The sequence below is a fragment of the Ptiloglossa arizonensis genome, chromosome 1 (genome assembly GCF_051014685.1).
Source record: "Ptiloglossa arizonensis isolate GNS036 chromosome 1, iyPtiAriz1_principal, whole genome shotgun sequence".
Lineage (NCBI taxonomy): Eukaryota > Metazoa > Arthropoda > Insecta > Hymenoptera > Colletidae > Ptiloglossa > Ptiloglossa arizonensis.
In genome coordinates, this window is record NC_135048.1 from 29059725 (window position 1) to 29085982 (window position 26258).

At 40.0% G+C, this 26258-nt stretch overlaps 2 protein-coding genes and 1 long non-coding RNA gene across 12 annotated transcripts in view; 2 read left to right on the top strand and 1 right to left on the bottom strand.

Annotated features, from left to right (window-relative positions):
- Lmpt (four and a half LIM domains protein limpet) overlaps positions 1 to 26258 on the top strand; it is a 226708-nt gene that overhangs the window by 121663 nt on the left and 78787 nt on the right. Inside the window, exon 1 of one of the 6 annotated variants that reach the window (XM_076321183.1) lies at positions 3245 to 3354. The exons of 4 other annotated variants lie outside the window; for them this stretch is intronic. In XM_076321183.1, the coding sequence (XP_076177298.1) occupies positions 3260 to 3354 (95 nt within the window). In that variant the 5' untranslated portion in view covers positions 3245 to 3259. Of the gene's footprint in view, positions 1 to 3244; positions 3355 to 16815; positions 17515 to 26258 lie in introns of those variants that run through there. One more of the 6 variants, XM_076321149.1, reaches the window with a different exon arrangement.
- LOC143151848 (uncharacterized) overlaps positions 2293 to 26258 on the bottom strand; it is a 54786-nt gene continuing 30820 nt past the window's right edge. The window contains exon 2 of the long non-coding RNA XR_012993442.1: positions 2293 to 3328. This is a non-coding gene — a long non-coding RNA (uncharacterized LOC143151848). The remainder of the gene's footprint in view (positions 3329 to 26258) is intronic.
- On the top strand, positions 3363 to 16802 carry LOC143151769 (uncharacterized). 5 transcript variants are annotated; one of them, XM_076321223.1, is made up of 2 exons: positions 3363 to 9647; positions 16664 to 16723. In XM_076321223.1, the coding sequence occupies exon 1, from the start codon at positions 8462 to 8464 to the stop codon at positions 9026 to 9028; it is 567 nt and encodes a 188-aa protein (XP_076177338.1). In that variant the 5' UTR covers positions 3363 to 8461; the 3' UTR covers positions 9029 to 9647; positions 16664 to 16723. The 5 variants fall into 5 exon arrangements, 2 of the variants coding, with proteins under 2 accessions (XP_076177338.1, XP_076177348.1); XR_012993424.1 differs by lacking the exon at positions 3363 to 9647 and adding an exon at positions 9654 to 10151 and having other exon boundaries at positions 16664 to 16759; XR_012993426.1 differs by lacking the exon at positions 3363 to 9647 and adding an exon at positions 9654 to 10151 and having other exon boundaries at positions 16638 to 16732.

Here is a 26258-nt window from a genome sequence, read left to right on the forward strand (position 1 = left end):
CGAATTATTTTGATCGATAACGCGAACGATCGCGTTCGAATCGTGATCCCCTCGAAGGGGATAGGAAATTTATGCTCTCGGATAAATCCAAATTAGATCCCACGCTCGTGAATGTAACATTAGGAACCATTTCCATGCACGAAGGATATTTCTGGTGATGTCTACGTCGATCGTGCTTGAAATTCTCTCTTCTTCGAAACTTATTGCCACATTAATGATCGTGTCAGTCACCGGTGACCGACGATATAAAATCTAAGAAATAATATCTTAATATTAAAAATAAATATTTTTAAATCACAAAGAATAAAAAATAGAGCTAAATATTACTTTCATTAATAAATACAATTTAATACGATAATTAAAGTAACATCGTATTAATAGAATTTCTTGAAACAAATTAAACAAAGGCGAGGTTTCTCGTTGCAATTGTCGCAAAATGTTGCAATCTTCTTAGTGCATTTTTTATCACCATTTTTTCCAAAATCGTTTTTCATCGTCTTTTTAACGCTCTTTGCAAAATTTTTTGACTCAAAACCCTCTTTCACTTTATTTTTTGCAATCTGTGATGTAATGTTCTAGTTTTTCTCGACTCGACGGTATCGTGGTGGCATAAACAAAAAGGGTAAACAGAATGGGCTCGGCACTTAGCGTGTTAAATATGTCACTAGCAATCTCTCTTAGGAAACTCGCTCTACATGGCTTCGTCGTTCGGTTCAATGTCGATTTATCGAGTCGTTAATTTCGATACGAGTGATTTGCGTCTCGGGGAAAATTGATCGACGCACAGATGCCAAAAACATCAAAAAACATTTATGATCGAAATCATAATCAGAATTTGTCTCTTATTTTTTCATTACGTATAGTTCGAACACGTATTTGAAAACCTGTTAATACAATTTCATCGATACAATTTTTTTTTTGTTAATTTTATTTATGAAAAAAAATATGAAATTGTAAGCAATGCAAATCTGGGTTAGGGATTTTGGATTGGGGATAAATAATACACGTTTGAATCCATGTTACGTATATTTAAGAAATAAACAAATAATATCACTCCGTTACAGAACTCTTAAATTATTCATCTTTTCATCTGCTGTAATATTACAGCAAATTATTTTGTTACTTTTAATAAACGAACACGAGAAGGTCCCTCTACTACCGACAGGCACTCAGTACCTATAAATAATAATTCTCACCTCTGCCATTAAACAATTAAGATCAAATAAAAGAAGTAAAAGTGGAAGGTTAGTAGATGCCATAAAAAAGTAATTAACCACCAAACAATTAAAAACAAGTCAAAAGAATAAAAGTTGGAGGTTAGTAGATACCATAAAAAAATAATTAACCACCAAACAATTAAAAACAAGTCAAAAGAATAAATGTGGGAGGTTAGTAGATACCATAAAAAAATAATTAACCACCAAACAATTAAAATTAAGTAAAAAAAGTAAAAATGGAAGGTTAGTAGGTAACATAAAGAAATCATTAAGGGACGAATAAGTCATCGAACGTATTATGTGTAAGGAATCATCAATGAAGATTGAATGCAATTCAATGCATTTTCCAATGAAAATGTTGAGCACATCTACAATGCACAAACCAGGAAAATATTAATTACTTCATTATAATGCATGTAAAAATAAATTTCAAACAACACTATTCTACATTATCCTATAAGTGTCTTTTACTAACATTTCCTATCATTATCAGCCTCTTAAATAATTGATCGTTACTAGAGGACAATTTTTCATCTTGAATTACATTTTCATTTTCGCGAATTATTAATCATTAAATTTCCAAAAACATATTGTCCCATTCTTATCCAGTACCTTTACACTACAAATCACTTTCGTAAAATTTTTGTAACTGAATTTTCAAGAACAAGTTGTCCTCTTTTAATAAAGTACTTTTACACTACAAATCACTTTTGTAAAATTCTTGTTACTAAACTTCCAAAAACAAATTGTCATTTTCTAATAAAGTACCTCAACACTACAAATCACTTTTCTAAAATTCTTGAAGAAAAAATTGTCCTCTTCTAATAAAGTACCTTTACACTACAAATCACTTTTGTAAAATTCTTGTTACTAAACTTTCAAAAACAAATTGTCATCTTCTAATAAAGTACCTCTATACTACAAATTACTTTTCTAAAATTCTTGTTATCAAATTTCCAAAAACAAATTATCCTCTTTTAAATAAAGTACTGTTACACTACAAATCACTTTCTAAAATTCTTGTTACTAAATTTTGAAGAAAAAATTGTCCTCTTCTAATAACGTACCTTTACACTATAAATCACTTTTCTAAAATCCTTACCAAATTTCCAAAAACAAATTATCCACTTCTAATCGAGTACCCTTTACACCACAAATAACTCTTTCAAAAATAATAGCATCATCAATTTTAACCAAAATTGCAACGCAAAAAAATATTAAACCTCTACCAAGAGAGAGCTTCCCCCACAGAGCAGTCGACTCGCGACGCGACCATTTCGAGTTGCGGAATTTTGCAACTCCGTTTCGCGTATTTCAGGCCGCGTTTCCGCGAACACGCAGCGTTTACGCAATACGGAATTATTTAGAGACATGTCGCGAAAGCGTACGAATCCCCGTGACACCGACATCGACAACGTTTCTCGCATCGACGATTATTACGTCGCGTTTCCAATCGTGTGCGTACGAGAGAGACAGCAACACAGAGAGAGATAGAGGAAGAGATCACTGACGTCAGTGATCACTCGGTGCGTTTTCGCGCGAATTCGCCACGGTCGACAACATACTGGTGTACATACGTCGCGATGACTCGTCTCACGGTTGGAAATTCGGTGACGCATCGAGCGAAATTCATCTTCAAGGATTCTCCGATTTAGAGAGATAGAGATAGATAGATAGATAGATAGAAAAAAAGAAAGAGAAAAGACGATTGCAAAGACGAAGCGAATGAAAATGCAGGAAGTAGGTCTGTGCAGTTTCAAGATGGACGTCGTTTGAAATTACGTGGGAAAGCTTATTGTTCCAAAGACCGTTCCGCGCTTATTCGCGGCCGCGAACGTACTAGAAATCTACCGCGAGCGTAAGCCAAAATACGTCGAGCTCGTCAGATAAATCTTACTCACGTTCGTACCAGAATAAGTCACCGACTCATTGCCAAGGTGATTCGCGCTAATCCGGTAGTCTTCGATTCGTTGGAATTGTGTCGAATCCCCCGCGATAACAGTCCCGGTTACTTCCAGCTTCCGTGGTTCGTACTCCATAAAATGACTCGCGAGACGTACGCGAGTGTCCTGGTTCCCCGATCGTTTTTCCTCGACCGAGTCGCGATCACCCTGCGAAGATTCGTTGTTAAGATTAGGTAAACATGTCACTTTTATCAAATTATTACTAATAACGCTATTCTCGTCGGGTTTGAAACGCGAGAATTTGGTCTAATAATACACCCAGTAATAACAAAAGCAGTGGTAACGAGTTTTCGAATTTAATTCGGAGTACAGTCCTTTTTATTCTTAATCAACGACTAACGGAAATTTCCAAGAGTTTTCTAAATATTACTGTGACTCGTGTGTCGGTTGATACTCTGTTTTTATTCTTTGTTTTTCTTACACGTTATTAATAAAGCTTTAAAATTTAAATTCACGTAATTGGTTTTCTTAGTCAATTCTGTAGAGTACACTGACTGAAGCTTGAATACTAAAACTTGGGACAGCCTGTATATGGATTTCTATTTCATCCAGTATATAGTACGCTCGTACTTTGTGATACTGTGTTTTTTTTGGCAGTTTTGAAGATGATCGCGAATTGTCGATCAGAAATGGGTTTGACGGAATGAATGCCTTGTTAGAGATTAGGAGTGGGACAACTTGCCGAATTTTTCTTTGAATTTTCAAACATTTCGATGATTTGAATACTTAGACTATATAATTTGAATACTATTCGAATACTCAGAGTATATATTTCGAATACCATTCGAATACCGTTCGAACACTCATAGTACATAATTCGAATACCATTCGAATACTTATAGTACATAATTCGAAGACCATTCAAATACTCAGAGTACACAATTCGAATACCATTCAAATATTCAGAGTACACAATTCGAATACCATTCAAATACTCAGAGTACACAATTCGAATACCATTCAAACACTCAGAGTATACAATTTGAATACCATTCGAACACTCAGAGTGCACAATTCAAATATCATTCGAATACTTAGAAAATATAATTCAAATACTAATCGAATATTTTAATATTCAAATACGGTACTATACTCAATTCCTTCTAACTCCGACGAAAGCTACTCTCACACAAAACAATACTCTCTATTTTTCCAAATACCAGACGAGGCGTAATATTCTCCTACATCGTCGAGATATTAATAACTCGATTGTTTTTGAATTCACCCAACAAATTCTCATCTCTGTACAATTATTAAGCGACCCGAGAAATTTCCATTTAATACACTATTTAAAAAAAAAAAATCATCTCAGACCCCGTTACGAAATCTTCGTCGGAAGATTGCTCGCGATTGGTGGAAACTTTCGTGGGCGGACTTTCGTTGAGTCGTCGAGGGCAAGGGGTGGGGGAGAAAATCCAAAAACGAACGCGTGTTTACGACAGACCGTGTTGCGCGTCCCGACGTCCCGTCGAGGACCATGCCAAAATTTCGTCGCTCGCGTTGCGTCACGCTTTCGCGGGATAATTTCTGCGCAACGTTCCCTCGAGATTTCGCGCCATTAGACACGCGTGTGTGGTGTACCCTCTTACGTAAAGCGGGGCGAAAAATGTCCGCGACAGATCCCTCCAGGTTTCTAATGGAAACCGGGCATGAAATTCTGGGTGCGTTCACCTCGCGTCTGACGTAACGAGACGCGCGATTGAAAGGAGACCTAAAAAAGACCGCACGACGCGGCGCGTCCGGTTCCCTGATTAATCCTTCACCTTCCGCTGGAGTCGGACCGGTATGGAAATTATTTCGTTTTGTTGTTCAAACAAAATCGACCGCGCAACGCTGCCTTTTACGCTTGTCGAGACTCTCTCTTTCTCTCTTTCTCTCTTTCTCTCTTTCTCTCTTTTTCTCGAGAAAAACAACCAAAAAGAAAAAAAAAAAACTTCTGGGCGTTAGAGATGCCTTCAACCCGCAATACTAACTCGTATCTCGCGAGCGACTAACTCGTGGCACCTTTTACCAACGAGATTCTCTCTCTCAAAAAAAGAAGAAAAAGAAATAAAATAAAAAAAAAAACGAAAAGAGAGATGAAGAAGAAGAAGCACGGAGATAACTCGTCGCGGCGCGTCTCTTCCGCGTCGACGCGGTGAAACCACGTCCGCGCGGTGTAAATAATAATGACGATAATTAAAGTCGAACGGACGAGTAGCTTCTCGCGAAACGCGCCCTAATAGCAGCGACGGCCGCGCGACGTTTAACGCGCATTACCTCCGACGACTACGTTGCCGCGCAATCTTCCGCTGTGACTGCAACAGCGCTGGAAAACGTTCGTCACTTGCACCACTGCGTGACAGGCACGAGCTGCGCGAGCTGTCGCACGGGGTGGGGCGCGGGATTCGTTGCACGCGCGGGCACTGTGTAAATTTAGGCGAGAAGAAGAACATTTTTACTAACGTTTTCTCATCTCGGATTTTATTTACGAGAAAATATTGTTGGATGATTGTTTAACTATGCTCCCGGGTTGCAGATTGTATCTGCACGCGCGTGCACCGTGTAAATTTAGGGCACAAGAAGAACATTTTTAGTAATGTTTTGTCATCTCGGGTTTTGTTTACGCGAAAATATTGTTGGATGATTGTTTAACTATGCTCCTAGGTTGCAGATTGTATCTGTACGCGCGTGCACCGTGTAAATTTAGGCCACAAGAAGAACATTTTTAGTAATGTTTTGTCATCTCGGATTTTATTTACGAGGAAATATTGTTAGATGATTGTTTAACTATATTCCCGGGTTGCAGATTGTATCTGCACGCGCGTGTACCGTGTAAATTTAGGCGAGAAGAAGAACATTTTTAGTAATGTTTTGTCATTTCGGGTTTTGTTTACGAGGAAATATTGTTGGATGATTGTTTAACTATGCTCCCGAGTTGCAGATTGTATCTGCACGCGCGTGTATCGTGTAAATTTAGGCGAGAAGAAGAACATTTTTAGTAATGTTTTGTCATTTCGGGCTTTATTTACGAGGAAATATTGTTGGATGATTGTTTAACTATGCTCCCGAGTTGCAGATTGTATTTGCAACAGTGTTTGCAAACATCGTATGGCTGGAGTGATACGAAATTTTTCTATCGATTGTTCGATTTTTATTTGTTATCGGTAATAAGTTATTACCTGACAAATATTGTTGGAAGTATCCTTATTGTCGAATACATACGCCCGACGAATCGATGACGTCCGAATTGAGTGTAATGTATTCGAATTTGTAATACTCTGAGCATCCTCGAATGTATTGAATGGTTGTTATTCGGAGAGGATAGTGCATCAGGTTGTTTGGAAAGTCATTTCGTTTTCCAAAATGGAGAATATATAATTCAATAGAATATTTATACACTCTAAAAAAATCGTGTTTCATTTCCACCAAAAGAACGAAACGACTTTCCGAACAACCCAATATTTGATTTTATTTTTGTACAATAACAATAGAGAAACGAACCGAGTATTTAGTAGGATCGAAAGAGGAATAATTGATCTCGGTTATCGATAATGTATTTCATTTTTCTGTCGAGATTTAAAATGTTTATTTTGAAAAGAAACTTAGTATTTATAGTTCTTTTCGAGTGTTTCCTATGCCCTTGTCATAAGAAAAAAAATATAAATTCATAGAATAATTCGTTTCTGCCAAATAACGTTATTCGATTTTGTCGAAGTGTTTCATATAGATATAGAATTTAGGTAAAGAATATCTTATGTTCGTTTGGTACTCGCTCGTGGAGTTCATTTTTCCTCGTACACCCCATTGTATCGAAAGGTTAGCGATCCGAGTGGATATTAATGCTCGTAATAAGAAGTGTTCGACATGGTTGGGTTCCCCAAACACGGTGCACCGTGTTACACGCGTTAGAAGAAAATGGTAGCTTTCACGCGGTGCCAATATTTCAGCTCGCTGGGACGTAAACGCGTCTTCCTGTACCGGTCGAACCGGAACGATTTGCGGGTTCGAAACTTTTTCCGCTAAAGGTGCACGAACGTCGCGAACACGTCTCGATTTACGTAATCGAAACTGCTGATTCCGTCGAGTCGAACATGCGCGTTAACGAGCACAGCGAAATGCCGCGGCGTCGTTTTACATTGCGATTTACACGCTCGACGATTTCTATTCAGCGGGGGCGCTCCTATCGATTCACAGCTGGCTATAATAATTATTATTATTGTGGAAGGACGAGTCTTACAAATAATTGTATGTACAGGGTATGAAAAGGAGAAGTTTGAGAGCCATAATGATAAGAAAAATAATAATAAAAATAGGAAGGACGAGTTTTCGAAATAAATGTACGGATGGATTGTAAAAAGGGAAAGTTTGAGAGTTACGATAATAATAAAAATAATAATAAGAAGGACGAGTTTTCCAAAGAAGTGTATGGATGGATTGTAAAAAAAAAATGTTTGAAAGACACGATAATAATAATAGGAAGGACGAGTTTTCCAAAGAAGTATATGGATGGATTGTAAAAAGGAAAAATAAAAATAATAATAATAGAAAGGACAAATTCAACAAATAAGTGTATGGATAGATAATGAGAAGAAAAATTTAAATCCTTATACTAGGAAGGATGAGTTTTCCAAAGAAGTTTATGGATGGATTGTAAAAAGGAAAAGTTTGAGAGCTACAATAATAAGAAAAATAATAATAATAAATTTTCCATATAAGTGTATGGATAGATTATAAAAAAGAAAAAGTTTGAGAGCTACCTCAATAATAAAAATAATAATAACAGAATAAACAAATTTTTCAAATAAGTGTATAGATAGATTATAAAAAGGAAAAGTTTGAGAGCCACGGTAATAATAAAAATAATAATAACAGGATAAACAAATTTTTCAAATAAGTGTGTAGATAGATTATAAAAAGAAAAAGTTTGAGACCCACCCCAATAATAAAAATAATAATAGCAGGATAAATAAATTTATCAAATAAGTGTATAGATAGATTATAAAAAGAAAAAATTTGATAGCCACGGTAATAATAAAAATAATAATAACAGGATAAACAAATTTTTCAAATAAGTGTGTAGATAGATTATAAAAAGAAAAAGTTTGAGAGTCACGGTAATAATAAAAATAATAATAACAGGATAAATAAATTTTTCAAAGAAGTATAACGAACAAAAGAAAAGAAAAGTTTGAGTACCATAATAATAACGATGATAAGAATAACAGGAAGGACGAGTCCTCCAAGGAAGTGTGCGAATAGATAAAAGAAAGGAAAAGTTTGAAGAGCGTAATAATAATAATGATAATAATAACAGGAAGGACGAGTCCTTCAAGGAGGTGTGCGAAGTTTCTTCAATCCTTTCACTGGATTATAAACTTAAAAACAACAGTTCCATATATTATATTCTCTCAAATAAACGGTCCTCTTGTTTCTAACTTTATAATCCAACGAAGGGATCATCTTGGCGTTTATATTGCCCTAACTTTACAAACCATCGGAAGCACTGTTACACATTGTCCAAAATATACGAAATCCTCGTTCTTAACTCAACAATCTATTGCAAGTACCGAGGAAATATTTCTTCGCCCAAAGAGAATAACCATGACGTTTATATTGCCCAAAATATACGAAACTTTTGTTTTCAACTTTACAAACCATCGAAAACACTGCACATGGTCCCAAACATACGAAACCCTCGTTCTTAACTCAACAATCCATTGCAAGTACCGAGGAAATATTTCTTCGTCCAAAGAGAATAACCATGACGTTTATACTGCCCAAAATATACGAAACATTTATTTTCAACTTTACAAACCATTGAAAACACTGCACATGGTCCAAAATATACGAAACCCATGTTCCTAACTCAACAATCCATTGAAAGTACAATAGAAACAGCATTAAGCCTACAGAGGGTCCAACTTCCAAACGTCTCGATCTCCTACTCGTCCTTTCCACTATATCGTGGAAAATCTCCTCGAGAGAAGAAACAAAAACTACGATCCAACAAATCACGGGTCTCCACTGAAGCGCGATGCAATATCTTATCCGCCTTTGAATCGAATTCCCGGTTGTCCCTTTATCTCACGCTCGTTCGCGTCCTGCTGACGCGGAAGAGGGCTCGAAGGGAGCTATGGAAAAAAGTAAAAAAAAAAAAAAAAGAAAGAAAAGAAAGAAAGAAAGAAAGAAAGAAAAAAAAACGGTCGGGACCGTCCCTCCGTTGTTAGTGTTTCACGGAGGGCGTCGTCGTCGTCGTCGATCAAGGGGGACGCTCGAGGACCGCGACGACGCTGGTGGCGGGGTGAGTCGCGGCGGATCACCAAGACGCGCGCCGCGTCCCGCTTCTAATTCCACTCGTCTCGGTTGCAATCCGACGACAAGGTGGGAGCTTCGGTGTCGGAGCTTTTCGACGACAACCGAGGGATCCACGCGCCTGCGCCACCGCTCGCTGTTTCCCGTGCTACCCGGTATTACGACCACAGAGGTACACACCTACCTCTACGTCCCCGGTCGAATCTCATGGCGCCAGTTTGAAGTACGCTCCTTCTGCGAATGCACTCAACCGCGGGTGGCCACACGCCCGTCGTGATTTCGAATCTCCCGCGTGAATCGTCCTTGTTTCTTTTTCCACGTCGGTAGATCGTGTATCACCGCGCCACGTTCCCCGTGGACTAGAGCGAGCTACGCGTGTTCTTTCTCCCCCCGTGGCACCGTTCGCGTTGTGAATCTGTGCTTCTGTGTACCCACGTGTCGGTGGAGACGATACAGACCGCCACCCGCTGGAAATCGAATCTTCGATTTCTAGGGGCCATTGAAACTAGATGCGCGACGGAGTTGGAGTCACGGTTGAGAACATTTACCCTGGGAGAAGGTTTTCAAGTCGGGTGATTTTTAAGAGATTGGACCCTCCAGTCGCGTTGGTTTGGATCGGTTGCTCTCCAGTCGCATCGGTCCGCGAATAATATTTGCTCAGATTGTGGATTTAGTTGTACGTATCTGACGTCTTGTAAATCATATACGGAAGAAACTATCGGGGTGAAATTTTCCCGGGAAAATTAAGCGAGATCGGTCGTGTTGGTTTGGGTCGGTTCTCCAGTCGCATCGGTCCGCGAATAATATTTGCTCAGATTGTGGATTTAGTTGTACGTATCTGACGTCTTGTAAATCACATACGGAAGAAACTATCGGGGAGCAATTTTCCCGGGAAAATTAAGCGAGATCGGTCGTGTCGGTTTGGATCGGTTCTCCAGTCGCATCGGTCCGCGAATAATATTTGCTCCGATCGTGAATTTAGTTGTACGTATCTGATGTCTTGTAAATCATATACGGAAGAAACTATTGGGGTGAAATTTTCCCGGGAAAATTAAGCGAGATCGGTCGTGTCGGTTTGGATCGGTTCTCCAGTCACATCGGTCCGCGAACGATATTTCTACCGATCGAGAATTCGATCGTACACTTGGCTGTCTAGCGTCCTTTAGACCACGTACGAAGAAATTATTGAATATTCTTACAATCTTTCGGAAAAACTGAACAAAATTCCCCCGGTAACATCGGTCTGTACACAAAATGTCCTCCAATCATGAATTTCACTAGTCGTCGTGTAAATTTTCAAAAAAATTGATCAAAATCCCCCCACTCGCGTCGGTATCACCCTGTTGCTCTCCAGTCGCGTCGGTTTCACTCTCTTGGTCTCCAGTCGTGTCGGTCCGGGATCAAAATTCGCCTACATCGCGACTCCATCGCTACATTCGCCCATCCAGCTTCCGTCGAATCGCGTACAAGCATTCTTCTCCTTAGTTTTTCATTTTCATTCGATCGGTACAGTCCGAACGTGTGTTTAAAAACCAAAATTTTGGTCGGATGTAAAACTCGAGAGGCGACGAGCGTCGATAAACAACCCCTTGTGCGCTCGTTGATGATAACCGATAAACGAAACGCGCTCTTGCCGTTGGAAGGGGTGGGGGGAAGAGGAGGAGTAGGAGGAGTAGGAGGAGGAGACGAAACAACGCGAAACTGCGTGTTATCCCGCGACGTGAGCTATTTCGAACGACGAGCATCACTGGCGCTTAATATAGCGAGCATTTATCTAATTAATAGCCATTAGCCGCGCCGTCCGATCGCGATAGTTAGCTCGGCTTACCGGCTGGACGTGTTGTCCGCGGCGCGAAAGCTTCCTGCCGTCTTTCTTTCGTCCCTTGACACCTGTCACTGCCTTCGCGGGACAATTTTCCCGCCCTATAAATAACCCCGGCACCGATTTTTCCCGATAAATGGCCAGATACCACCTCGCCGCGGAATCTTCGGCTCGGACGCCTGTCGAGTTTCGGAGTAACGGGGCAAAAAAAAAAGAGAAAAAGAAATCGTGCGACGGTCGAGAATTTTTTCCCCGAGGTAACTATCGTACGTGTCAGTTTCGAACTTTGCGCGTATATTTATTTATACCCTGCCAAGCGCCACCAGAATTTTTTCAACTATAAATAGACGATTTTGTCGAAGTACATCCGCGCGTGAACGCGCGGAGAAACTTGTATCCTTGGTTGACACGAAACTGTTGCTACTTGATTCGAAAAAAAAAAATAAAAAAAAAAAAAATCTTTAATAAATACAATTACTCGTCGATGAATCCACGCAGGAATGTTTCTTCCTTTGTGAAAGGTCGCTGTTTCGAGAGTCCTCAAACCCCTACCTCGTAGGCGTTAACCCTCGTTGCACCAGTAAGACTTTTGCTACTTAATTCGAAAAAAAAAAATTTAATAAATACAATTACTCGTCGATAAATCCACATATTAATTTCTTTTCCTCCGTAAAAGTTGTTCAGACGGTTCTCAAACCCCTACCTCGTAGACGTTAACCCTAGCGACACCGTCCAGACCGCGCGTGGGTCCAAAAGGACCCGTAACTAGATTTCGCGCAAATCTTCCGTATAAAAATTCTACCATTTCATCGTACCATTGTTAATTTCCAAAGAAACTCGTACACTGACGGTACGATCGGGTAAAACTCCCCCGGGTCAGAAAAGACCCAGCCGCAGGTTAAACCGAGGGTTACGAGCCACGAGATCGCGCGACAATCGCGATCGTTTCGTCGAGGTCCGGGGATCTAGACGACAGCTCGACGTCACTCGAACTTTCATCGAATTCTTTCGAGTCCTGTATCGCGAAGATTCACGTGTTCGCGCCTCGTGCCTCTTCGACGCGGAGCGCGCGACGATGATTCACGCGCGGCGGTTATCGTTCGTTTTTCTCTCGAGCGTTGATTCGCCCCTCGAACGAGCTTTTAGATCGTATTCCTGGCAAACGAATTCGCCTGGGTGCAATTCTGTGACTGACTAACTGAGCCCCGACCTCTGTCCTTTCCCTTTCCCTGTCCCGTCTCGTAGCGATGATTCACCTGCGACGGAATATAGCCGGGTTTCCAGGTAACGTGGTCACAGAAATGGTAGGAAAGATCGGATGGTCGTTTCGGTGTCGTCGTCGCGAGCCTCGATAGAAATTCAGTCATTAATGCACGAAGCGAGACGCACGGGCGCATCGAACGTTATTAGCTTCTTCCTTTTCGCTTGCGTCAATTTTGTGTCCGCGCGCGCGTTCCTCGCGAGCGTGTACATGTAGTTGCTCACCGTGAACGCTCGTCCAACGCGTTATTTATACGTTCGAGCTGCGAAATGGCCGGCCGACGATCGAAATTCATATCGATGCGTTCTTGGCAGCCCCGGAGGGTGGCTCGGGAAATTCGTGGGTAATCGATCGATCGATCAATCGTGAACACGCACGCGCGGAGCGCGTTCGGGTTGGATCTGGAACTGTTCGAATTTTTTCGTTTTCGAGAGTACTCGATGAGTTGGGTGATTCGAATATTTGAGAAATGTGAGTCGAGTAATTGACCATTCTAATGAAATGTGTTACTCGAGTGTTCGACTATTTCACCACTATTCGAGTAGTTCGAGTATTCGAATATTTTGTGCACTGATGATGGATAGAGATTATTCGCAATATTGATGAATACTGTTCAAATACTTGAGTATTATTCGATTACTATCCAAATATTTGAGTACTAGTTGATCACTACCTAAATACTTGAGTACTACTCGAATACTATTAAAATACTCGAGTACTATTCGATTACTATCCAAATACTTGAATACCATTCGAACACTATTCAAATACTTGAGTACTAGTTGATCACTACCCAAATACTTGAGTACTATTCCAATTTTATTAAAATACTTGAGTACTATTCAAATACTTGAGTACTATTCGAATACTTTTCAAATACTTGAGCACTATTCGAACACTATGTTTGACTTCAAATGTTTGTGTACTATTTGATTACTATCCAAATACTTGAGCACTATTCGAATACTATTCAAATATTTGTGTACTATTCGAATACTATTCAAATACTTGAGTACTATTCGAATACTATTCAAATGTTTCAGTACTATTTGATTACTATCCAAATACTCGAGCACTATTCGAATTCTATTCAAATATTTGTGTACTATTCGAATACTATTCAAATACTTGGGTACTACCCAAATACTTGAGTACTATTCAAATACTCGAGTACTATCCAAATGCTTGAACACTATTCGAGTATTATTCAAATACTTGAGTACTATTCGAATACTATTACCAATGCTCCATTTGAATACTGTTCAAATAGTTTCGACATTTGAATACATATTCACAGTATTCGAATACTTGTAAAATACTCAACTATTGAATTATTCGAATAGTTCTACCCGTAGCTCGAACTCTCATGGGCTGTAGCTTCACGTACTCGATCGAACGAAGAATAACGATTTCAAATTGGTCGGAAACTTAAAATAAAAATTGAAAGCGAGTTCGACAACATCGGTGCGCGTACATATCTACTCACGTGCGCGTCCAATACGTTTTTCTCGAAATACGAGCCGGTCGATAGGGCACGATGGAAAGAAAGACTGGCCAACTACTTTTGTCCCGTTATCTCCCGTGTCGAATTTATCAAGATAATCTCGCAGCGACAACGTACAGCACTCCGATTTCACTGCTTCGGTTCGACCCCGAGAACACCGTATCGAACATATCGCGTCGAATGGATAGTTCGAAGTCTTTATACTCGGATAGAGATTATTGTCGATTATCATCAACCATACGTAACACTGTTTTTTTAATTTTTTTTTCCTTCCCCGATAGACGTTCGTTTATTGAACGAAAGTCTGGAAAGAAAAATTTGAGTGCCCGGTGGAGTGTTCCAGGAATGATAAACGTTTTATTTATTTAGAACTCGATGTACTGGACGTTTCGTAATGGGTGATAGGGAAGATAGTGATTCCGCGTGGAAAAACAAAGAGAAAGTATAAAAGAAAACGTTTACGGAAAGAATCGTATCAGATAAAAGGCTTGAACAGTGTCATCTGTCTTGCATCACGGTGCATCCTCGACTTCTCGATCGAATAAATATTATACTCTTGTTACAACACTTATTTTTTTACTCAGAATTATTTCCTGCAGGAAAAATCACTTTCACTTATATCTTCCCTCAAAATTATTTCACGTAAGGAGAATTATTTCTACTTATTTCTTTTTTTATCCTCATTTCGTCGATCGTGCTACGAAAGATACTTTCGAACAGTGTCACGAACAAAAGAGTAAACTGTCCCTGTTATTCGGCTCTCTTTTTCTTGAAGAAAATTAGGATCCGTAGTCGTTCGGTTCAATCATCGAGAAGATCGATCGAAAGGACCAGGTTCCTTTTGAAACGCGACTCGACCTTTCCTTCACCAACCCCCGTGTATTTTTTTTCACGCTGCTCGATAGCCTGGGCTACCGCGAGGATGATCCTCGTCCCTATAAATAACCAAGCGACTTCGTGAACCGTGCCGATTTCCGCAATGAAAATAAATCCAACCATGCGCGTACGCGTCGAGAGATGACTATGCCCGTCGGTCCGTTCGCGTCTATTCGTAATCATTTTTCCGGAGACCGTTCGTAGATAATCAAACAAACTACCGACCTCCATTCAGCCGCGAATTATAAACTCCGCCCGCGATCGAAGTACGAACGAGAAACTGCAATTCCGCGATACTGCTACAAACGTTGTCCTTCTTCCGATCCGCGATCGTTATTCTTGTTTTATTATCCCCGTTCTTTCCCGAGTAACCGTGTGGAAACTCGCGTAGAAAGTTCAAAAGCAACAGGCACGTCCAACGTACATATTTATTTCGAACCGGTGGGTAAATCCGTAATTCCCGCTTTCAAGGCGCAGTCGTTAACCCGGATTCAAGACTCGAAATCGAGAGAATAATTTACGCTGGTAATTCTCGCTTCCCGGTACCGCGAATCGTTGTCCTCGTATCGAGGACTCGAAATCAAGGACAACCTGTAGCGTGGTTCTCGCTTTCGAGACCCACTTACCCTCGATTCAAGAGTCCAAAATCGGGGACAACTCGGACGGTAATTTTCGCTCTCGAGAGCCGGTCGTTACCCCTGATTCAAGATTCGAAACCGAGAGTAATTCGAACGGTGATCTTTGCTCCCGAGATCGGCTCGTTACCCCGTATTCGTGTACACGAAATCGAGGACAGCTCGTGAAGTGATTTTCGCTTTCGCAGACCCCGATCATTGTTCTCGGTTCGAAGACCGGAAATTAAGCACAATTTGTACGGTAATTCTCGCTTTCGAGACTCGGTCACTCCGGTTTCAAGAAATCATCAAAATCATCCCCTTCGCTGTGTCATTAATTCACCGACTCACGATCCCTGTTGACTCGAGATAAAAATCGCCACACACCCCGCTTTCGAGACTCGGTCACTCCGGTTTCAAGAGCCAAAATCATCCCCCTCCCTGTGTCATTAATTCACCGACTCACGATCCCTGTTGACTCGAGATAAAAATCGCCACACACCCCGCTTTCGAGACTCGGTCACTCCGGTTTCAAGAGCCAAAATCATCCCCCTCCCTGTGTCATTAATTCACCGACTCACGATCCCTGTTGACTCGAGATAAAAATCGCCACACACCCCGCTTTCGAGACTCGGTCACTCCGGTTTCAAGAGCCAAAATAATCCCCCTCGCTGTCTCATTAATTCACCGACTCACGATCCCTGTTGACTCGGGATCAAAATTGTCACCCACCTTGCTTTCGAGACTCACCCCGGTTTCAAGAGCCAAAATCATCCACCTCGCTGTCTCATTAATTCACCGACTCACAATTCCTGTTGACTCGAGATAAAAATCGCCACACACCCCGCTATCGAACGAACTGGTCCCGGTCTCGTCGCTCTCAAGTAACTGTAACGATCCAAATCGTCGAGTACGCAATTCCCGCGCGAACTACAACGATACGGAATCCCGAGATTCCTAAACAGAAGACGATGCGTGCCGGTAGACGCTAGAATCGCTCTCTATCCACGCTAGAAGAACGTTTCGATCGCCCTCCGGGTGATTTTCCAATCTTTTCTTCAACGATTGCCTCTTCTTATCCGTAGAAAGTATCTTCTGCGTGATTTTCCAGAATCCACGTGCGAACGAAGACGCGAGTAAAGGCACACATTGCACGCGCGCGGCGTTCTCCACGTTTTCACGCGTCGGGCTGCGTCCCGATGACTCAGATGACGTCGACGAGTCGATGGTGTCTGTGAGACGATAACAACGAACAAAGGAGACTCACGAACGGTTAGTCGCGCGTGGACGTCGATCGAACGGCCAACTGGAAGGGAACGCGGAGGGACGGGTGAACTTATCGGTGACTCGTAAGATCAGAAATGAGGATCGTCGTTTCGGAGTCGAGCGACTCATCCTGAACGACAAACTCCAGAGGCGTCACACGACGCCTCAGTTGCTCCCTGGCGCGGGTCCCAGGATGAGTCCGAAAGGACCCAGCCAGGAGGGCCCCAAGATGGAGGTCAGGGTGTCCTGCGTTACGACACCTGGCGCTGAACCCCAGGGGATCAGGGTGAAGATCCCCGAGCCGAAGAAGCGACCCATGAGCCCACCGATCACGGACACCATGCGCGCCAGGTGTCCATCGGTACCGGAGAAGGAGTTCTACCGGAAGACAGCTTCACTGGACCGTCGGGACAGGTACCCGACCCTCTCCGGTGCCGAGATTAAGAGGGGACTTATACGAGGCTCCCTGGATACACCTCGTGGCAAGAGAAACCCGATGTTGGACAGGAAGAACCGATTCCCAACGATCTCCGGCGCTGAACTGAAGAGGAGTCTAGCGATTGGCAGGTGTCCTCTGGAGGACGGGCTGGACCTGAGCTTGGCACCCTGGCCGGGCATGAAGTGGGCCTGCGTGAGGGTGCTGCATCTGTACTGTAAGGTGTTCGACCAGTTCGAGCTGTTCGAGCTGATAGTTAGGTAATTGAACGCGCAATGCTGATGGCTTCTTTCGGTATACGAAAGGATTAAACGGGATTTTTAGGGTTGGGTGGAAAGATACCTGATTGTTGGGAAAGTGCACTATTTGGTCGATGTTTCTGACGTTTTTCGCGAGGAATTTTCCGGTAAGTGGAAACTTTTTCTAGGAGCAGTTCGTTTGGAATCTACTGTAACGTCCTGGAGAATCAAAGAGGACATTGAGGTTTGGGTAGCAAGGAGAGCTAATATTTGGGAATTTTTCCCGATTGTACGGAACGTCTAAGATTAATGTTTCGTAGATCTATGGGTAGTGTGCACCTTGGACGGTATTTTTACTAATTTTCATTAAATAATATCCATATGTATGGAAAATGTAAACGTTCTCGTATCGTGTTACACGAATTTCTCAGTTGCACAGTGGGACTGTGCTTTCTCAGATCGCTCCGGTTTCAATGGTCGCAGTTGAATAAAATTAGAATTTGTGGAAACTGGAGGAGACATAAATTGTTGGTGATATTAATTTGTTTAGAAACGGGGAGCTTTTGAAGAACGGTCCTCAATTTTACGAAACAGCTCGCACAGTATTGCAGAGGGATCGCTTTCAGGAGGATGCCGGAGTACCCATAGATCATCGCGCTCGGGTGTATTTTCTGTCGCGTTTATGACATAATAAATAAAACATTCGTAGCGCGCGATATTTTCCGGGACGTACCGATAACTTATGGTAAATCGGTTCCATCGACCGGGGGATTTTAGAAACGTCTTGAATTCAGGTTTCAGCAAGCTCAGATTCTGTTGAATTTGGATCTCGGTGAGCTCGGATGTTACACGGATAGGTAGGTCCGGGACACGGTCAAACTGGATTATCTATTTTTAAAAAACATTTTTCATCTCGAGAAAGAAAACAACAAGACCGTGACAAAGGAACAAGCGTAATAATTTTTCAATTCACACGTATTTTCATATGGAAATCTCCACAGTAAACACATACCCTAGGTGTACAATGAAGTGCTATCTTCGAATAACTCGCATTCGATTAGTTTGATACTGGCGCTATCTTAGATAATTACCACTCGAAGAGAACAAACTGGAGCGTAATCTTTGTAAACAATTGTAACGAAAATAACGAAAGGAGTATTTTTCCAGACTGAAACAATTTTGTTACGAGTGCACGTTGTACACATTTTGGGAAATTTCGGAAACTTCGAAGTTACAAATGAATTCTCGCGCGTTCTTTAGGGGGAATAGTCTCACACGATCGGAGTGACATAATTTGTGCAGCGTGTCGGTATATTTCGGGGGAGAAAAAAACCCCTCGAGGGACATCATCCCCTACGATCACGGTTACGGTCTACTCGCGACGATTAATGTTTGCTCGTCCAAGAAGCGTGGCATCTCGGTTGATAGATCGTTCACCGACCAAGTGAGTTGTTCTCGTCGTTTACGAAGGCTCTAATCGTCCCGGGGCAAGGTGTTCGCTCGATAAGATCGCGGCCAATTAAAATTCTAAAGGTCCATTAGCGCCGCGAGCACCGTGTAAATATAATTAACTATCGTTAGCGCGAACTCGGTGTTCCCGATAGGAACTCGTTGTTCCTTTTAACGGACACGGAGCGGTCTTTTACAATTCCCGGGATTTCACGGGATTAGAGTGGGGCACCTTTCTTGCGCGGCCGAGTCGACGAAAATTGCGAACCTTCGTTCTACAAACCGATCGACTGTTCTGATAAGGGAATTATCGCACAATGGAACAACAAGTGGTTGGTAATTGATTTTATTCGATATTTGGGAAATATACTCGGTGCAAATTGTCGAAAAGAATTCATCGAACAAAGCGAAGGTGAATAAATTTCATCGAATATTTGCTAATCGTAATGGTTCATATTTAATATATCCGTTTAATTCTCTGCAAAAATTAACTTATTAATAACTTGGAATAATAAGCAATTAGTACTCAATTTTATTCGATATTTAAGGAAAAATACTCGGTGCAAATTGTCGAAAAGAATTCATCGAACAATCGAAGGTAAATAAATTTCGAGTAGAGATTGCTCCAATATTTGCAAATTGTAAAGATCCATATTTAATATATCTTTTTATTGTCTGCAAAATTTAAATTAACAACTTGGAACAATAAGTGGTAGGTGCTCAATTTTTATTCGATATTTGGGAAAAATACTCGGTACAAATTGTCGAAAAGAATTCATCGAACAAATCGAAGGTAAATGAATTTCGAGTATAAATTGCTCCAATATTTGCACATTGTAAAGATCCATATTTAATATATCCGTTTAATTCTCTGCAAAAGTTAACTTATTAATAATTTAGAATAATAAGCAATTAGTATTCAATTTTATTCGATATTTAAGAAAAAATACTCGGTACAAATATTCAAAAAGAATTCATCGAACAAATCGAAGGTAAATAAATTTCATCGAATACTTCAATATTTGCAAATCGTAAAAATTCATATTCAATACATCCTTCTAATTCTCTGCAAAAATTAACTTACCAACAACTTGAACAACAATTGTTAAAAGATTCATCGAATAAATCAAGATAAATAAATTTCATCGAATATTCTAATATTTGCAAATCGTAAAAATTCATATTCAATACATCTTTCTAATTCTCTGCAAAAATTAACTTACCAACAACTTGAACAACAATTGTTAAAAGATTCATCGAATAAATCAAAGATAAATAAATTTCATCGAATATTCCAATATTTGCAAATCGTAAAAATTCATATTCAATACATCCTTCTAATTCTCCTCAAAACTTAACTTACCAACAACTTGAACAACAATTCTTAAAATTTTCATCGAACAAATCGAAGATAAATAAATTTCATCGAATATTTCAATATTTGCAAATCGTAAAAATTCATATTCAATACATCCTTCTAATTCTCCTCAAAACTTAACTTACCAACAACTTGAACAACAATTGTTAAAAGATTCATCGAACAAATCAAAGATAAATAAATTTCATCGAATATTCCAATACTCCCAAATTATAAATATCCGTATTTGATATATCTTATTTCAATTCTCCGCAGAGCTTAAGTTACCAGCTTGTTAAATGATCATTCAGTCGGGAAACGCGACACAGTTCTTTAATTTAAGGAAGAGCAATTATGAAGTGGAGCCTCGCGACGATACCGGGACACTTTTTTTCTCCCGGGGTTTCTTTTCTCGCGGCGCCGGGATCGCATTAATATAAGTCGACGGACGGACCGGCGCGGATCCCTCGGCTTTTACGTTTTCTCGGATTCCGCTCGAACGACGCCGCTTACAAGCGTTTACGCGTGTATACCACCCATCGCGGAATGTCGGGACAAATCGCTCGGTTTATATATCGTCCGGGGAATTAATTGCGCCGGTATAGTCTCGTCGACTGGACCAAAGGACGCAAATAGGAGCGTGCGACGCGACGTAAATTATTCCACGTAAATTTTTACGCGACTGGAACCGCCGGCGGTTCTGTGTCTCACTCTCGAAACACTCGGTCCTGTCAAAATCATTACCGCGAAATCGTAATCAACGGTTTATTAATAATTATTTGTGAATAAGTTGTTGCGTCGTGTGGAGCAGTGTCTCGTAAACTATGGCTCTTGACACCACCACTTTACAGAGATTTAAAGAAAATGTAAACAGTGTATTTTTATCGTTTACCAATATCAATGTATCAGGGGACTGTTAATAATGCATTTATTGCGTTATAGTGTGGAGCAGGGTCTCTTAAACTATGGTTCCTGATCCCCCACTTGCTATAGAAATTAAGAAAATATATAAAAAAGTGAATTTTATTGTTTTCAAGTATCAAAGTTTATTTTAATCACTTATAACAGACTTGACGGAATGTTTATCGTGAAATTGTAATAAGGGGGTTATTAATAATACGTTTATTGTGTCATGTGGAGCAGAGTCTCTTAAACTATGGTTTCTGATCCCCCATTTGTCAGAGAAATTAAGAGAATATATAAAAAAGTGTATTTTTATTGTTTTTAAGTATCAAAATATATTTTATCCGCTTATAACAGATTTGACGAAATGTTTATCGTGAAATCTTAATCCGAGGGTTATTAATAACGCACATAATGCATTTATTGCGTCATGTGGAGCAGAGCTTCTTAAATTATGGTTTCTGATCCCCCAGTTGTCAGAGAAATTAAGAGAATATATAAAAAAGTGTATTTTGATTGTTTTCAAGTATCAAAGTTTATTTTATTCACTTATAACAGACTTGACGGAATGTTTATCGTGAAATTGTAATAAGGGGGTTATTAATAATACGTTTATTGCGTCATGTGGAGCAGAGTCTCTTAAACTATGGTTTCTGATCCCCCATTTGTCAGAGAAATTAAGAGAATATATAAAAAAGTGTATTTTTATTGTTTTTAAGTATCAAAATATATTTTATCCGCTTATAACAGATTTGACGAAATGTTTATCGTGAAATCTTAATCCGAGGGTTATTAATAACGCACATAATGCATTTATTGCGTCATGTGGAGCAGAGCTTCTTAAATTATGGTTTCTGATCCCCCAGTTGTCAGAGAAATTAAGAGAATATATAAAAAAGTGTATTTTGATTGTTTTCAAGTATCAAAGTTTATTTTATTCACTTATAACAGACTTGACGGAATGTTTATCGTGAAATTGTAATAAGGGGGTTATTAATAATACGTTTATTGCGTCATGTGGAGCAGAGTCTCTTAAACTATGGTTTCTGATCCCTCATTTGTCAGAGAAATTAAGAGAATATATAAAAAAGTGTATTTTTATTGTTTTCAAATATCAAAGTTTATTTTATTCACTTATAACAGACTTGACGAAATGTTTATCGTGAAATCTTAATCCGGGGGTTATTAATAACGCACATAATGCATTTATTGCGTCATGTGGAGCAGAGCTTCTTAAATTATGGTTTCTGATCCCCCAGTTGTCAGAGAAATTAAGAGAATATATAAAAAAGTGTATTTTGATTGTTTTCAAGTATCAAAGTTTATTTTATTCACTTATAACAGACTTGACGGAATGTTTATCGTGAAATTGTAATAAGGGGGTTATTAATAATACGTTTATTGCGTCATGTGGAGCAGAGTCTCTTAAACTATGGTTCCTGATCCTCCACTTGCTACAGAAATGAAGAAAACATATAAAAAAGTATATTTTATTGTTTACAAGTATCAAAGTGTATTTTATCCACTTATAACAGACTTGACCAAATGTTTATTATCCAATCGTAATTCCGTGTTTATTAATCTCATATGAAGCACAGTTTCGTAAACTATGCTTCACCATCTCCCCACTTTGCAGAGAATTAGAAATTTATATCAAATATATATATTTTTGAAATGTTCAGGTATTGGAGCATACCATACCTGTATAAGAACTGTATTGTTACGGCGATTATTATCACAAATTTGATCTCGTGAAAGAATGACTTACGTGACGTATATGTCGTTGAAGTTGGGGGTCGTTGATCGTTTCGGTTTGAGAAGAGGGATTTCGAGCGAAGAAAGTTTAAGAAGCGCTGATATGTTTCCCAAAGTAGGGGATGAGACCTTTCAAGGTGACTGGGAATATTTGCGGATGACTGAAACATCAAAGCGGCTGATAGAAGACACATAATCTGAAACGACTAGCCTGGTGCGAGAGAAGCGTCACTCTTCATCGGGATAATACAGGGGACGCTCTGAGATCAGAATTAGGGACTCGAGTTTAGGGAACTCCCCACTCGTTCTATTCTCTCGATATCGCCCCCATTTTGTCGGATTTCCGGAGCACTTTGTCCGGCACAATGCGAAAAGAGCGTAGGAAAAATATCTCCCTCGAGTTGTTAGTTTTTTGCAAACACTGTCCAGATTCGAGGGGTAGACTAGAACATGGAACACACAGAGTGTGCTTCGACCCATTTGCATCGAGAAGCTCATTTTCCCCCCTTTCCCTCTAATAGTTATCTAAAAAGTATTTGTTGCAGCCTGAAAAGATTAGCCCCCCTCTGTGCCATTCAACTATAGCAAAAATGAAGTCGATGTCTTCGTTGGATTGTGAAAAAACAGCTCGTGATACTTTATTTGGCACACTCTGTATATAGAGTGACATTTGTCGCTATGAGACGTTATTTGGATGAGAGAACATCCGGACAATAGAACTTTGGGATACTAAAGGATACGGATAATGGGAGTTCGGATATGGGAGGCTCTAACATGTGAAAAATATCTTCCATGATGTCACTCGAATGGAAGTAGCTTTCTTTTCAACCATAGGCGTTTCCAGATACATACAATCCAGTTCATAAGTATTTGGACACCTTATATTTTTCGTGGGTGGGAATATCAAACTGGGTAATATTCCTGGGTGATAATCATTCCGTAAGTTTACAACAGTTTTGGATTCACTTTCGATAAGTGCTCATTAATAAGATTCGTTTTACAAGTTTACAACGGTTGTAGATCCACTTTCGATAAGTGCTCGTTAATAAGGATCATACCATAAGTTTACAACAGTTTTAAATTTACATTCGATAAGTGCTCATAAATAGAACAGTTTCAAAGTTTTCGATAAGTGCTCGTTAATAAGAATCCTTCCATGAACTTATAACACTCACAAATTTACTTTCAATAAGTGTTCACTAATAAAACCTATTCTATAAGTTTATTAGTTTAAGATTTTTCGATAAGCGCTCGTTAATAACAGTCCTTTCATAAATTTACAATACTTTCAGATTTACTTTCGATAAGTGTTCGTTAATAAGATTCATTCTATAAGTTTATAAGTTTTAGATTTTTCGATAAGTGCTCCTTAATAAAAGTCCTTTCATAAATTTACAACACTTTCAGATTTACCTTCGATAAGTGCTCGTTCATAAGAATCTTCTCATAAATTTGTAACACTTTCAGATTTACTTTCGATAAGTGCTCGTTAATAAGAATCCTTCCATGAACTTATAACACTTACAAATTTACTTTCGATAAGTGTTCACTAATAAGATTCGTTCTATAAGTTTATAAGTTTTAGATTTTTCGATAAGTGCTCCTTAATAAGAGTCCTTTCACAAATTTACAACACTTTCAGATTTACCCTTCGACAAGTGCTCGTTAATAAGAGTCCTTTCACAAATTTACAACACTTTCAGATCTACTTTCGACAAATGCTCGTTAATAAGAGTCTTTTCACAAATTTGTAACACTTACAGATTTATCTTCGATAAGTGCTCGAATACTTCTGAACGAGGGTGTACGTACAGTCCACAAGGGCATTGATTGCGATAGAAGAGCGCTCGCTGCGCAAAAGGCCGCGTGTCGCACACTAATGGTCAGGTCGAACGTCAATCGTATATAATCAGGGGGATGTGCATTTGCCGGTGGCATTCATCGTTGTTCCACCGCACCCTTCCGGATGTCAGCGTTGAAGGTCGTTGCGGTAGGCTAACGCCTAACCTCTCTTACCCTTCTGCGTTCGACGCTCGATAACGCGACGATAAGGGATCGCGGATAACTCCCGCTACGGAGACCGTTTTATCTCGATAGGCTGGTAAATAAGAGTGGGAGGGGGAGGGGGGGTTTGGAGTGGGTGTCGTCGAAAAATAAAATACCCAGGGGGCGCGACAGTTCCGTTAGAGGAGGAGTCTGCTCGTAAATTCACGAAATCCGATTTACGGTGACAAGTCGTGGGACAAGGTGGGGGAAACTTAGCGTGGAATCGGCGCAGACGAGTGCTCGTTAAATTTAACAGTGCCTACAACGCCGAGTCGCATTAACGGACGGTCGTAAAATCGTGTTTCATAGAAACGTGACTTTCAGATGTACAAGATGCGGCCGTGACGCAACCTGACGCGTTATTTTCGTCGATCGAGACGCGGAATCGGCGAACCGGTTTCGAAAAGTTCGCCCTTGTCGATGGAGAACATCCACGATCGAGCGTCTCGGTGGTTACATTCAGTTAACGATGGCTACGAGGCACTCTTTCGACACGTCACTCGTCGCTTTATCACTTAACGTTTTCTAACCTCAAAGTTTCCTTACTTTCGACTGCACGAGTCTTTGGGTTGAATATTGATCGCGGTACTCGTGTTTCAAAACGTATAACGAAGGGAAAACGCATGGATTGCACTCGGTTGCATCTGTTGCTGTAACTTTAATTATGGATGAACTGTACGGGTCAGAAAAGACCCGAGAAAAGATTTCACACTTATATCGCGTGTACCTTATGAATACTAACGCGTATTTTGTATGGGTAACTACAAGGTAGTGTGAAAGAAATACTACCCTTTTGTTTTGTCATTTTTATTTATTTATTTATTTATTTATTTTTATTTAAGTTCTCTCAGTTTCAATGTTCGATACACATTGTACTCTAGGCGTAGTTGGAAAGATTGAACTATCGATCGAAGAATATTTATACACGTTTCGTTCAAAAATTATTTAAAAATGAAACGGTGCACTTCTTTTATGACACCCTGTATCGATCCTTGTGCAAACGTACAGAGACCTAGTGGTCTGGATTCAGTGTTGACAATTTTTTAATGGCCTCGAAACAGTAATAAATACACTTGGGTAGTAATGACAAGGTGAAAATAATTTTCAATCGAAAGGATGATATTTCTTCGTGATCGAAAGAAATAGATCAGAAGATTGATAGATTATTATACGTAATATAGTTAATACGTTGCATCGATGGCGTTTCTAGTCCAAAGCGGAAGAAACGACGAGCTTTTGTCCTCGCGATTGAACG